The sequence below is a fragment of the Acipenser ruthenus genome, chromosome 5 (assembly GCF_902713425.1).
Source record: "Acipenser ruthenus chromosome 5, fAciRut3.2 maternal haplotype, whole genome shotgun sequence".
NCBI lineage: Eukaryota > Metazoa > Chordata > Actinopteri > Acipenseriformes > Acipenseridae > Acipenser > Acipenser ruthenus.
In genome coordinates this window covers 65,492,059-65,507,488 of record NC_081193.1, presented here as the reverse complement: position 1 = coordinate 65,507,488, position 15,430 = coordinate 65,492,059, and the positions used below count along the sequence as shown (strand labels likewise).

The following is a 15,430-nucleotide window of genomic DNA, read 5'->3' as shown; positions in this document are numbered from 1 at the left end:
TAACATCATCAAATACAATAAAAAAAAACAGTGGAACATCTAACACAGTACATACAGGCAGATCACTTGTCAGCGTGGTTCGCTGGAAGAACACTTTAGCAGAACATATCAGTACTGATACAGCTTATGGCACAAAGACAGGCAGCTAAAATAGCTGTGAGTTAAAGTAGAAGTTCTTTAGCTAGAAAGCTTTTCTCCATTTGGAGGTGGGGGGGGGGGGGGAGGAGGAGGAGGGGGGGACACAGTTGTATATAAACAAACTGTTTAATCCATCACTGAAAAATAAATCAGCCCCTGCTTGTCTAAGATCTGGAATTATGTCTAGCTGAGAGAGTCAGGGTAAGCAGCACAATAACAGTCTTCAGCAGTAGCTTTTCTTTCTCTTTAAGGAGTTTCGTAATCATAGTGTCAATGTGAATGGAAAGTATGAAGTAGTGTACCCCTTTATGAGAGTCATTAACTCCTTAAGGAACAATGACAAAAAGGGATAAAAATTAGTCACTTCATGTTTTACTACGACAGCCATTCCATACAAAGCCAATAAAGCTTGGAATGGCTTCATTTCATACAAATTTTCTCATCTCTGGATTATATGCTCCAAGAAAATATAGCGATATCTTTAGAATGCTATAAAGTTGCTATAGCAACTATTTATTTGGTTGGGCAGGTTCAGTCTTCAAAAAAACCGTCTACACTAAAAGTGTCTGGCCTATTATACTATTGCCCATATTTATGGTACTGGACGAATAGGTGGACACAAATTAGATTAGGTGGACACAAATTAATTACTTTTAGTGCTTTACTATAGCCCACATCATCAATATGTCAATTATGTACAATACAAAAATTAAATATGCTAGCTTGAACAGTCTTGAATATTTTGTAACAATTAAAATGAAAACCAAAAAACTTACTGCATATTGAATCCCAAGAAAAAGGTTTGATATTTTGTTCCTTTGGTATAAGATAAACAAAGGCGTGCCCATCAAAGACTTAAAAGGGAAAAATTGTGGGGCACTAGCTTATCCGAGACGGATTACTGAAATACTAATTCAGGTGTTGAAACAATTATTTAGCAGACGGCCTCATCTAAACAACCAGCTGCTATTCAGCAACTGCTGCACCCTGTATCAGTAAACATCAGACCTTATTTAGTCATTCTTTCAAAACCCCAGACAAACATGACTCTCTTCAAAGCCTAAACATCAAAAAGGTACTTCAAAAACCATGTTGATGCCATTAAGCTATCTGATTAGAAATATTTTTCTAATTAGGTACTTGAAGCTTTACAAAAATGTACTACATTTTAGAGCAAAGTGATTTTTTAAGTTGTATTGCATTACACATTAGAGGAAAAATATATTTTGGGGTATTTGGATATACATTTGATGCATGTTTGGGGGGGGAGGGAAAAAAGGACAACCTACATTTAACACACATCAATTCACATATGTGTTGTAACCAAGGTTTTAGCCTCTTTCCTCTCAATTCTCTCCTCCATGCTGCTCTGAAGGGATTGTCCACAATGTTCGCTAGTGTCCCTTTTAAAGGAAATGCTCATCATTTCACCTGTTCCCACCGTTTCAGTGCAACAGGCTTGCACGGCTTGTGTTAAGTGTAGTTCTAACTATCCAGCAAAGAAATAATTGGAAACTCTTTATAGAGCAAGAGTAGCCCTGTGTGTTAACTGTACCAGTAGTGTGAAGATGTATTGTGTACCTTTAAAAAAGCATCTGAAATTTAAAAAAAAAAGTTAAACTGCACACTATATATAAAAAAGGAGCAGTGAAATGGTACTTGCTCATTTAAAACACAATCAAATTCAAACTTCAAGAAACCAAGTCAAGTAGACAAACATTTCAGCGAATGCCTTCAGCATTATACTATACACCACAGTAATAAAAGACATTAACTGAAAGGTTTTCCTTCTTAACTGAAATTTGGCATGCATGGGACCAGCGCTTTACGTATTGAAAAAGTATGAATTACTTACGATATGTAAATGTAATGCGCAACGAACACGTACAGCAATTTTGCTGCACAGCTTGAGTTCGCTTGGTACCAAGCTTCTTGTGCTTCATTGGTTCCTAGCATCTCAATGGTCAATTGTGTATTTGCTGCATGTGGTAGCTAGAGAATGCTGGGACAGCTAATTGTAGTCTGCCTGGGAACTGCCAGAAACACGTGACCAATAAGTCTAGGTTTTCAATTAATTAAAAAAAGTAAATTAAAAGAAAGCGTACAGTTGAATCCACTCATTTGCCATGCGTGTTTGTGACTGGTGAATAAGTGACTGGGTTCCTGATTTTGGATTCTGGATTTCTCTGTGCTGTTTTAGTCCCCCTCAGTCTATTCTTTGGAAGATAAAGCTATATAATAAAAGACAATATTCTGTGTTTGGAGAGGGATGCATTATATTGCTATAGCAAGGCGATCAATAAGGAATATAATATGAACGTTTCTTTATAAACAGAGTATGTGCATGCAGGCCTTTTGTTAAGTATATTCCATCTGCAGCAGTCTGTTTATTTGCTTCACAGCCATATTGTTTGTGGTCTATAAAGCAAATAAGATTTCTGGTTTTTTTTGTTTTTATTGTAAAGACCAAGTTTTTGTACAGTAGTTCAATGTAACATTACAGTTAAAATGTAAGGTTGTAGTTAATGCATACCCCGTACGTTAGCATTAAAGTATAGTATTTATTGAAAGTACTCATGACTTCAAGGTACTGTTGCATTTTACTCAATGACCTCTAACCTTATCTGTAGCACTGCATGGGACCAAACTGAAACACAAGTGAATGTAGTTCTAAACAACCTCTCATACCATAACATGTGCGCCCATCACCACGGAAACCGGCAGCACATTCACAGGTGAACCGATTTCCCTGACCAGGCCGACAGGCTGCGTTGGTGTCACATCGATGTGTTCCAGTGAAGCAAGGATTCTGAGTGGTTTCACCACCTGCATAAAAGAGATTGATAAGACTAAACTAAAGCACAGCTTTAAGTATTACACTTTAACAGATTTTTGTCCATTCTGATTAACCCTTTTTACTTTTATAGTCATTTGTAATAGTTTACTTTATATATTAAAATGATAAACAAATCAACCAGTACTTAAACAACCAAATATAATCTCTTGTTCCACATAATCAGACGTAAAACTCATAGCATTAGAAGTTAAGTTTTACTGTTATCATACTATATTTCTACCTGCATGGTTGCTTATCAGTCAGACAACACATTACATTACCCCAGAACACACACTACAAAACTGATTTTCCTTCCCCACACTGCGATTCAGGAAACCAGCTGGTTCAAAACTAAATATGTAACCTATGGAATAAAAGTGGCACCACATGTAGAAAAGCTGCTTATCACACAAACAGATTTTCAGTCAGAACTAACAGTTAAGTTCTTTTTGTGTATCTACCTACAGCAAACATTAAATAATTTAACAAAACACTAGGAAACAACTTTCACAGTACCATGATACCTGCAAAGGTCCAGGAGGGACGGCCAATGTTATGCAGTTTTTACAAACAAACCACTTTTACTCGGAAAGTTGTAATGCGGTATTCAGAATTCTTGAAGCTTTATACATTATACATATGTTCTTTATAAATGAACAAGTGTGTGGAATGCAGATACCGGTTCACTGTATTTGTCTTCACTCACAATACATCCGGATTTTTATTACACTCCGAATCAATCAATCATTCAAAACTACCTCTAGGGGTACAGGTAGCCAAATGGCAATGGTCTTCCTGTCAGGAGAAGATACTGCTATTTACTTACTCATTATGTTTGTGCGAGTATTGTTCATGTATCTTTGACACTGAAATGACTTCTGTAACGTTTACTAATAACTGACCAAAGTACAATGCAGAAGTAGCATCCAATTTCAGCAATGACCTTGAATCCAAGCCAAGTTCTGTGAATTCTCATTGTTGATGACCACACAACAACTGCTTATAAAATTGGCATTCAACAGGACGATGCATTCCGATGTTAATCCGAGTTCAACTCTTTCTGTAACTAATTGTTTCTGGCAATTGCACCATCTGATTTTAAATCAGCATTTTCTAAACCAAGAAATAATTTCTCTTCACAAACCAAATGTAATGTGGAATTTGGCAGACTTCATAAAGAAATACAAGCCGAAGACATTTCCATACTGCATACGGATGAAATAAATTGGAGCATGGCTGTCCACACTGAAAGCACTAAACTGACTGCACAGAGCACATCTGTTTACCCATTTAAATAATTGTAAACCGTGTACACTGAATTTGATAGCTTACTTTCTTTTTTACATTTATAAATTACACCACACTGATATTACTTTTTTTCAGGCTCTTAAAATGGGAGTCAGAGCATATAGGATGTACAGTACTACCTACAGTATGCATTGCACAATAGTTCAGGTTAAATAAATGAAGGCACAATATTAGTAATAGTCTCCTTTGTTTACCAGTTAAGAAAAAAACGTTGTTTTTTCATTATTTAACTCAGAAACCCTGTATGTGACATTCTATTAGAACTGTTCTCTATTTCACCCCAAGTTTTCTGTATAGTTAATCGCCCTTTTTTAAGGTAGCATCTGTTTGAAAACAAAATGTGTTTTTTTTTATTGCTTGGATCAAGTAATCCAAATGAACTTTATATTGTATTAAAAAAATAGATAAATAATAAGTAGGGTTGGTACCACTGATTGATCCAATCTTGTTGCTGGTAGCGTAGCGCATCAATTGAGCGCTGGAGTCGTACAGGACAAAGATGTTGTCCACAGCAAGCTGCTGTGGGGTGGGGATGGACCTGGTTCCGTCATCATGGCGACAGTCCTGGAAAGTGATGGTGTCCCTCCACTGGTAGGAGCTGGTCTGAGTTCTGCCATCGGGAAAGGTCACAGTATACTCCCGGGTGGAGGAGGAGGTAATCACTGAAACAGAAAGGAAAGGCTCAGAAAACAGATACAAGTGAGATATCACTGAGGGGCTGCATAAATATTGGAAAATTACACCAAATTCCCAATTAGATAAAAAAAAAAAAAAAAAAAAGATTTGTTCCTAGTTCATGAATTGCTCACTGGAGCAAAAAGCTTTGATAACTAGAGGACATTGTGCATCCTCACTTACTGTTGCCAGTTTCATTGAAAGTTTGTTGAATATTGACAGGCAGCAGTTTTGTTGAAACAGCCAGGCCAACATTAGATTCATTTAGCTTACATATTTGAAAGATTTTGTACCCGTGTTGCTGTATTGGTAAATGTCTGTGTAAGGCTCAATCTGGACAGTAGACCCTGCCGGAATCTCAGGCAGCCGTCCGTCCAGCTCCGTGTTGACGACAAGGTGCTCGTGTTCATCAATGCCTTTGAAATCCTGCGTGATGTGGATCCTTTCATTCCCAGGGAGGAACGTCACCTCAGCCTTGCGTTGGAACTCTCCGCCTTTAGAGACACAAGAGAGACTTGAAAGGGTTCAATAAATAGATTCCTGTATCTCCTATTGCCATTTTCTGGAAAAAACATAATTTTATTGAAAACTGTTGAAAAGTAAAAATCAGTAGAAACTAGATTGAGAACCAAAATGATGTCTAGTCCTTCCATTTGCACATTAATACCCCTATACCTACCAAACATAAATGCACTTGTCAGTTGTCACAGTGCCCGATTAGAACTAGTTTTGGACGACCTTATCCAAGGCAAGATTAGCTAATCCAAAATTTCATCTGAAACCAGCCAGAAGTCTTATGTATAACTAAAAGCAGGACTTAATACAGTTGGTTACAAAATTGACATTCCCATTTTTAGTCAAAAAGCTTATAGTTAATACAAGATACCTTATCGATAATGTTAGAAACATTTTCTGCTGGTTTCAGACTCCAATTTGCACCAACCTTGGACTACCCAATGATAAGTCATCTTGGAAAGCCCTCCATATGAGTGATGTTACATTATTGTGATGCACTACATGTTAATAAAAATATCAAAACAACAACGATTATGTTGAAAAAGAATACGTTTCAAATGGAGCACATACAAACCCACACCCCCACCCCATTGTGATCACTGCACTTACCAGTGATGCTAAATCCATTCTTGTAGCCAGGCTGCTCCAGTGCAAATGCCCAACCAACAATTCCACCAAGGGAGGAGAGCGCTGTCAGAGAGGGCCCCACACTCTCTGGAATGGAGCTGATGGCCACATACGCGCGCCCATCGTTCGCCACCACATACGAATGCAGGTCATTGTTACTGAACTCCACCAGAGTGGGGTTATTGCCCACGAAGACTCTCCCATTCACTTTCCCATTCATTCGCTGAGGTTTACCTGTCAAAAAATAGCTTCTTTAAAATATTCTAGCATGCATTTCAATTCATTACTGCCTAACAACCTAAATTATACTTGATTTCCACGCCCTTCGTTTTATTTAACCGGAACTACTCGGTCTTGGACAAACAACGTCAAGTGAGTAGTTACTGTTTTAAATACAGTGCACTTTTAATTAACCACACTGAACATTTGTGGCTCTGCCATTTACTAGTATGGATGCAGAAAAAAATATTACTGGGTTAGGTAGGTAACTAAAGTCCTATTAGAAAATATTACAGATGGTATTTTGCTCAAGATCCTACAAATTTTTAAAACAGCTGGCTACTGTCCCATATGAAAACAGAAGGTGTAATGTTATTTATTTTGCAGTAGAGCCCCCTTTATCCAAGCTACAAAAACCTTGAATGAACAGGCGTTTGGATACATAGTTTGTGTCATCCAGAACCTTCAGTTTCAATAGCTTCATTTTTCACAAACTGACACAGAGCTTGTCTGGAGTACCTTTATGCAAGGAGTAAACAGACTTCCTGACAGGCAGTTCAAAGCCAGATAACAAAAGATATCTCATGTTTGGAGTAACAGAACCCATATCCACTCAGAATGATTGCAAACACCAGCAATTCAAATTACATTTGAAAAGCAGAGTGCTAAAGCATATGGAAAATAAATTTGAAAGTCAGCTGACTGGATGGGATTCCGTCTTTACAGTCTGAAGTCACAAAGGACCAGTGTAACAAAGCTTTTTTGCTTTCCAATATATGCAAAAAAAACGGTTCACCTTCTGCCAAACAATGCTTGCCATTTCCATAGAAGCCGGATCGGCAGTGACAGCAGTAGCCAGAGGAGTAGTCTCTGCAGTCCGCAAAGTTCGAACACTTGTGTCTGCTGTTGGAACATGTCTCCCGGGTACCTGGGTTGTATTGAAAAACTGATGGGGGTAAAAAAAAAAAAAAAGAACGAACGAATGAATATCAGAGCAAGGCCAGCCAAGACAGAACGGAAGATACCAGTCCCCTCCCCATTCTTTCAATGGTCTGGGATGACCTTCAAACCTCCCCCCACAGTAACTGATATGTCAGAAAAATACCCTCCTCCACCCCTCACAATCTGTAGCTTTGCCTGAGCAGAACAGGTAGTGCAAAACTTGAGAAATTACATTTTTAACATTTTTTTTTTTTTTTTTTTTTAAAGCGAGATTTCTTAATTGTGTTTTAAAAATAAAAACCTGTGCACGGTACATTTGAGGTTTCCAACATACCTTTTTTTGGTGCTTGCAATCATTCCTAATAGTCTTTTACTCCTATTTTGATGTAGTCTGTGTTCAAGTGCTTTGACCCGTGCCAGATTCTGTTTTACCATTGCCATGTGTATCTCAGACTATATCAGCGTCTGTACTAAGTGTCTGTATAGTCATCAATATCTAAAACAGTAACTGTATATTGAACTAAACAGCAAAGTTAAAGAAAACTTGATTCACAGTAGATGCCCACTAAATGGTGGTGACACTTTAATGATATTGACTACAACGGCCCCAAAATATAGGTCAAAGCACAATAGCATAAACTATATGAAGAAAACAATTAAAAACTCTCAAACTCATGATTGCAAACATCATAAAAAGGAACATTGTAAATTGAAGCTACTTTAAGTGACTATCTAAAGAAAAAAAGAAGGTTTTCGCTTTCAGAGCTTACCATTGACATCAAACTCATCTTCCACATCAACTACAACCTGTGGCTGCTGTGGCGTGTACTGCTGCCTGTGGGGCTGAAATTGCACAGGCTGCACCAGAACATAGGGTTCTGCACGATGCGGTTCTTTTGCTCCAGTGGGCTCTTGTCCTTCTAAATCCAGCTTGGGAATCCCATAGTGGTCTTTGGTTTCAGGCTGTTGGTTTTCGGGGAGAGGATAACGGACCCTCTGTTGCTCCTCTCTCTCCACTACCGCAGGAGCAGGAAATTCCGTGACCTCATCGTCATAACTCCGGTCCTCCCACGGCTGGGTTTCTTCCTGAGTGGTGTCTGGATCTTCTGGGAAGGCGCTTACCTCTCCAGACGCAATATTGCTGAAGTAAGGCGAGGTTCCGATCTCATACACCCATACTCCTTGCTTGCCAGAATTGCTATTCCTGAAAAAGTGTTCATTACTAGACATTGCTGATTGATCTAAATGATCTGCACTCACTAACACCTTTATTAGACCAATTTAATATTAGATAACACACAGAAAGGGTAATACATATGCATGCATATATGTAATGAATCTTTATTGTATGTCCAGAATTGTTCCTGAAACAAGCAAATGAAGAAAGGATTGTATTCTTACCCACATACAACAGTCTTACTTGTGGTACCACAAATATGGCCAGGTAATTGCAAATAATTGTTTTGATAGAAACTACTAGAATGTTGTTGAATATTGTATTATGATTGTATGACTGAAGGAACTTTTACTTCATTGGTTCTTGGTTTCCCAGGGGTGGGGGTTGAAGCAATGGCGTCTTTTTGAAGCTCAGTTTAGCCTGTTATGACGAGCATAACACACATTATTTTTTGCTAAGCAAAAATAACGTGGTTTATCTAGGAAAAATTATTCCCACAGTGTGTAAACGTGTAGGTGTACTTATATCAGTGGTTGGAAATTCTGGCCTGTGATTGGTTAATACCTCATCATAGGAGGTAAAAAATAGACTGAATATTGCCCTAACATCCTTACACCACCGGGCAATATTCTATGTCTGTCATGTGATTGGCTCACTTCACTGTCAGTCCTGCCCCTTTTAAAGGAGCACCCTCCACTTCCACTCCTAACATGCTAAAATGGTTGAATGAAAAAACTGCTGAACGGCTATTCTGAGACTTAACAGAAAATGAATAACAAAACAAACTACAAAAGAAAGAAAACATCCGGTATGAACTTTAAAAACATGTTCTGCTATTTATTTATATCATTTATTTATTTCCTTATGCTGTATCACCTATATTTAAACAAAAATACTGTAAAGCCATAAATATTTGTGGCCAAAACATTTGGCAACTCACACCCTTAAAACCTATTTTGCTCCACAAATGTTGGCGACCTGTTGCACTGGTAGTAGTATATTACTACTTTATATGTACAGCACTAAGATATTCCTGCCAAAACAAAAAAACACACAATAAAAGGCTCGCAAATATTTATGTCTTACAGTATATAAAGTCATATTTCCAGCTCACAATGGAAAATTAAATGTCCCTCGGGAAGACTATTGTTACCTCCAGGGACAATAGTCTTCCCTCAGGTCAATCATTTTCCACTATAGCTCTCCTCTCCAGTCCATATTTTTATACTATAGCCGGAAGCCATAGTTACAAGTCTATGCTATTTGTGCTCCGCCTTATAATAAGTATAAAATCTGCTACTGCATGAGCAATATGGGGCAAATGGAAGCCAGGCCAATGCCGCCTTATAAAGGAGGGTGCACTGTGTGTATATATAGAGGACACTGAATGATCGTTTACGGTATACGTTTTTTATTGGACGCAGGTTTATGTAAGGATATCCTCCTAAAGCAAATAAAAACCGTATACCACAAACAATTATTCAATATTCTGTTTATATCAAAAGTATATATAAATAGCAATAAAATGTGCACATTTTTTATATTAAAATTCAGGGATTATTTTAACTGGCGGCTCCTTACTTAAATTTTCAACAGACTATGCTACAACACAGATTCATTCCAAACCCTGTTATGGCCCTTCGCAACCATATTTTTAGATAGAACCTTGACCTGAGCTCAGTGTCAATTTGCAGCCTCTCTATTTCCTACCATGATCAGTGTTAATGAAGGGGCTTTCGGGCAAGTCCGACGCAGTTATTTCGGACATTTTAAAAGTTGAAAAACGTTAGATAAAATCCATATCGGTGGCATTACTGTTTGAACTATCGAAACGCAATATCACAAAGCTTTATTTATTTATTTTTTTTCTCAGTCATTGTTATTTTTTTAAATGGTCTCTGTGCATAACTAAAAGGCCCATTCCAAGTCTTACAGATATCGGACTCTACAGAACTAAAAGGACTGCTTACTGGTAAAGGTCTTTGACTGACTGCACATTGCTGGAGGTGATTGGGTAGGACGGCCCCTCAGATGCCCCCCACAGGAAGTATGTGATGCTTCCTTTGCTGAAGCCTGCTTTGGCAGGAAGCTCCAGGTCACTGGTGTGAGTCCCCTTCGCACGAGTCACAAAAAACTGCAGGCCATCCCTTGGATACAGGAAAATGGCATAGGAGGCAGTATCACTGGAGGCCAGAACAGCTTGGAATGTGTTTTTCTGGAAAACAGAGAGAAGTAAAACAAATAAAAAGAATTATTTAGTGAGCTTGGTAGCCAGGACAAATACATCCCAGAGACACAGGCAGCTTTACAAATATATTTAAAAATTAACTATCGCAGATCTTAACGTATCCATCCTTAAGGGACCATGGTAAGTTTTCCATACTGATTTGCCCACTCCCAATGTGAAATGGGGTTTGACATTAGAGGTTCATGGGTAAACAATATATGCCAATGTGATCCAAACTGGTTCTATAGGCTCCATAAAGTGAATCCTACAGTCCTCCAAGTAAACTGAACTTAATTCGACTGAAAAACAAAATATGCGCTCTCCGTGTAAAATGATAACTTCAACTGCCTTTAACCAACCAACAAAAAAATTCAATATGGTAATTATGAACTAGCTTACACAATACTCAAATTTCTTGTAGACCCTATATAGTAGGTTACAATCTAAAATGTACTGCATTGAAGGTCTCCAATTAATTTCTCCAACTATAGTGAAAAAAAGGAATAAAACATGTTTAATATAATGTATGCACCTTCCATATAGATAAATGCAAGATATACAAAGTATATATTAGTAAGATCGGACAGTGACTGAATCACTTACCTGTTTGTTTGCCGAGTATCCGGAGAACTGAATAGAAAAAAATTCCCAGGAAGTAAAAAGTAAGCATGAGAACTTTGACTTTCCTTAAATTAGTAATAGTACTTATTTAATTCTATTTAGTTTTTATTGAAATACATGTTTTCCATGGCAGCCCTCTCTTCCATTTTTTTTAATAAATTAAAAGGAAGACATTAAAACTGGGGCCCCAAACAGGAAAGTTTATCATTATTATTTCTTCCAAAATTACCTTGCTGTCAAGGAAGTCTCCCCTCCTGGTCTCCTGGTGGGCAGCCACGTCCTCCCAGGTAGCAATAAAAGTATGATTCGGGTTGAATTCGTCATCTTCAGGAAATCCCCGGTTGATATGTTCGGCTGCGAGGCGGAGAGTCTCTGGGTTGGAGACCTCTCTGAAGTAGACTCTGCCGACCCCGTCACTGGTGTCCAGGTCAGCCAGAAACGGAGCAATGGATCCAAAGCTGGTAGGGAACTTATCTACATAGTCGCTCTCTTCAGTTGGTTCTCCTGTGGCAAGGATTCCATTGGTGGTTACCTAATGTAAAAAATTATAAAAAACACCACATTAAAACCCAACAAATCTCTATTTAACTCCGGAACACAACAAACATTAGCTAAACACAGAATGAACAGTTAACTTGCAGTTAATTTTATCCCCCTTAAGTCCATTCTTCATTTTTTATTTTTAGTCTTAAAGAGAATTTTGGTATAGGTTTGAAATTTCAGTGTTCTTAACTACTGTGAGTGTTGCAGGTGGGCAGGTTTATGCTTACACGCCAGGGGCCGGTTTTCAAAACTCGTAATTTGGATAAAAGCGATCCAGAGTTTGTAATCCTATATCTGGATCGTTTTGATTCTTTTTTTAGAAAATGTCACAGCTGGAGTGCATTTATCCAGATTACAAATAATTACGGTTACATAAACAGACAACCTTTATTTTATTTATTTTTTTAAATATCGCATTTAAATCTAAAAAACATGTAAATATGGTCAATGGCAAACTAAGTTAGCAACACACACAAAAGAAACCCCTAAGAAATCTGTTTTTTATATTTTTTGCCAGGGAAAGTGTCTTAAAATGCTTCTAAACAGTAAAAATTCCAACAAGTACACCTTTGACTACAAAATAGAATTTTATAAAATTGCACAACACGATTTTTTCTAAGCCGTGAATAACTTAGCAATTTGGTTTTTTTGGGGGTTTTTTTTGGTTTTTTTTTTTAAACTTCACTAGATTGCTGCATTTAAATGTCAGGTTCATGTACTAAGAAAGCAATATCACTTATTTGCTCATTTACAAAAAAACATAAATACCTTAAGTTTAAAAAGATTAGTATGCACCTTGGCTCTCTTGGCAGCCATTTCTGGGCTTCTTTGTAACCAATTGAAGATCAGCTTTTTCCACAGCTAGCCAATCAGAAGTGACAGGGGTGGGATGTAAACACTTTTTAAAATGTTTGTGCGTAGGTGCTCCGCAATTCAGTTTTCAAAAACTTGCATGGCTCTCTAGAAATATACCCAGAGTGTTTTTCTAGCAACAGAACGAACATAGGAAAAATAAATAAATAAAAACTACTTGTCCAACTGGCAAAGTATAACGGCAAAACTTATTGTCCCTCACACAAATCTTCTTGTCACTGGCATCAGGCAATATGAATTGCACACCCCTGGTGTATTACCAAAAATACTGTACATCAAGTGCTCCCAACGCTTAAACTGTCTCTGTGTAAACTATTTGTTCTACATGTCTGTGCTCCATAGTGTTGTGTAACCTGACTGCTACACTTATAAAACCTCACTATAATGTATATATGTTCAAAAGTATCTGTTTAGCAAATTATTGGACGAGCAATTCCTATGCATATGTGTGGAAGACATCCTGTAAAATCAGGACTATGCACTATATCTCAGTCTCTACCAAACTGTTGCAGAAATAAACCTAAACTTGCTGGTGTAACAAACGTTGTTTTCTAACAAACTGTACATAAACAGGTATAGGTTAAATGTACTTGCTCAGTCTGTTTAGTTTTGTTTTATTCACACGCTTGTAGTTTCAGTAACCAACAGTAGTTCATGGTTACTGGGACTGTTAAATACACGCTACCTTTGAAAGATCAATACATGGTAGAGCGTAGACAGAATGCATAACGAGGCTGTGTGGTCCAGTGGTTAAAGAAACAGGCTTGTAACCAGGAGGTCCCCGGTTCAAATCCCACCTCAACCACTGACTCACTGTGTGACCCTGAGCAAGTCACTTAACTTCCTTGTGCTTTCGGGTGAGACGTAATTGTAAGTGGCTCTGTAGCTGATGCATAGTTCACACATCCTAGTCTCTGAAAGTCGCCTTGGATAAAGACATCTGCTAAATAAACAAATAAATTGTCACATATAAAAATCTATATAAAAAGACGAGTCCATAAACTTCCCAAAAATGTGTAACTCCCATGTTCATAAGAATTCGTAACGCTACACTGGGAGGGGGAGTACGCAATTCCAGTCCTCTGGTCTTTGTTCCAATGATAACTTAAATTACTAAATTCAACCAATTTAATATCCTTCCAGGTTTTGATCCATTCATTGTTGAGAGGAACGGTTGTCCCTCACGCCAAGTTATCAGTGAAGCGCGAGAACTGCCAGACTCTCTATATAACAAGGATAGTTTACGTGTTTTCAGGGTATTGGCGCAGCAGAAGTAAATCAGCCAAAAGCACCATTTCACTTTTAATTTTTAGTTTGACACTCTTAGGTGAAATGTAGAAAAAAAAGTCAATACCTGTCATACAGTAAGAGAAGTCGCCAAAGTAAGGTAAAAATGTCCTTCTCCTCCTTATCCCATCGAATTTTTTTGCAGGCCCCAGGGAACTTGTTTTGTCAACATGGAAATACACTAGGGAACCTACTTATTGTGACAACTATATCATCATTTATATTTAATGATTTATTTCTGTTTTACAATGGATCATTTGCCTTATAATTATACATGATTAGTTGAGATAAGCAGTATTTTGAAAGATGAAGTCAGCCAGCTGAGAATTCTCAGGACTTATTTTGGAGATTTTTCGAGTCGTCATTCATCTTCATCATCATCATGGCTGTGTGGTCCAGTGGTTAAAGAAAAGGTCCAGTAACCAGGAGGTCCCCGGTTCAAATCCTGACTCACTGTGTGACCCTGAGCATGTCACTTAATCGTGGTCCCTACTGGTGCAAGGAAGTACGGTTCCTCTTGATACTGGTTGATGAGAGTAATGCTATTTGTGGTCCCCACTGGACAAAAAGGAAAGTAACATTTTTTCTGAGAATTAGCTACGCTGAAGGATAGCCTATATATTTGGTAAAAGTAAAACATTAACAAATACTGAAATAAATGAATACATAAATCAATACATATATTTATTTCTTTATCTTGATATTTATTTCTTTTTCACCATCATATAAAAACACTACCATTTAATACTGTATTTATTTTCGTTTCATACTCAACAGTTCTTCAATTGTATATTAGTGAATATTTTTGTACTTCAAGTTAGTCATGCTTTTACATATTTTTACTTTCAAATTAAAATATATATTGTAACGACCCAGACAATTGCTTTGTTGCAGGACTTGTTGTCTGTTCAGTTTGTCTTGTCTGTCTTTTATGTTACATAAAAGACATTGTATTGTAAGGGGAACGGGTCATGTCGTTACTTAGCATGGGAAGGGTGAGTGAGTGAATGATTGAGGAGAATGTGTGTTTTTTTCGGGGGTTGCAGAGCATGGATGTGACTAGTTGATGAGCCAGACAGCGGCGGGGAAACGACAAGAGGTTATATAATAAGGGGGTGCATGAGCCTGGGGACTCGAGACAGTGGGTGTGACGGAGCGAGCATGTGAGCTGTGACCGGAGAGAACATGCTGTGGAACAAACAGTTTGAGAATTCAACACCATCTCCCTGAGTACCGCTTCCTAAACATGAAAACGTTACAATATACTAAATGAATGTATCAATCTTATTATGGATAGTTTGCAAAGTCAGATGAAAGCTTTCAATACAGTCAGGATAATACATAATCATTATTTACAAAATCTTGTTCATCTCATTAAAACTGTAACTTTACTGCTATACTACTTGCAAATGTTGTGAAATGGAAATACAAACTTTGTGGT

At 37.7% G+C, this 15,430-nt stretch overlaps 1 protein-coding gene across 2 annotated transcripts in view; it reads right to left on the bottom strand.

The window, feature by feature from the left end:
• LOC117403320 (nidogen-1-like) overlaps positions 1–15,430 on the bottom strand; it is a 48,838-nt gene that overhangs the window by 20,874 nt on the left and 12,534 nt on the right. The window contains exons 2-10 of one of the 2 annotated variants that reach the window (XM_059024387.1): positions 11,516–11,818; positions 11,269–11,295; positions 10,409–10,653; positions 8,032–8,465; positions 7,116–7,265; positions 6,083–6,334; positions 5,251–5,451; positions 4,711–4,944; positions 2,827–2,964 (exon numbers count right to left, since the gene is read on the bottom strand). In XM_059024387.1, the coding sequence (XP_058880370.1) occupies positions 2,827–2,964; positions 4,711–4,944; positions 5,251–5,451; positions 6,083–6,334; positions 7,116–7,265; positions 8,032–8,465; positions 10,409–10,653; positions 11,269–11,295; positions 11,516–11,818 (1,984 nt within the window). The remainder of the gene's footprint in view (positions 1–2,826; positions 2,965–4,710; positions 4,945–5,250; positions 5,452–6,082; positions 6,335–7,115; positions 7,266–8,031; positions 8,466–10,408; positions 10,654–11,268; positions 11,296–11,515; positions 11,819–15,430) is intronic. The other variant, XM_034005381.3, reaches the window with a different exon arrangement.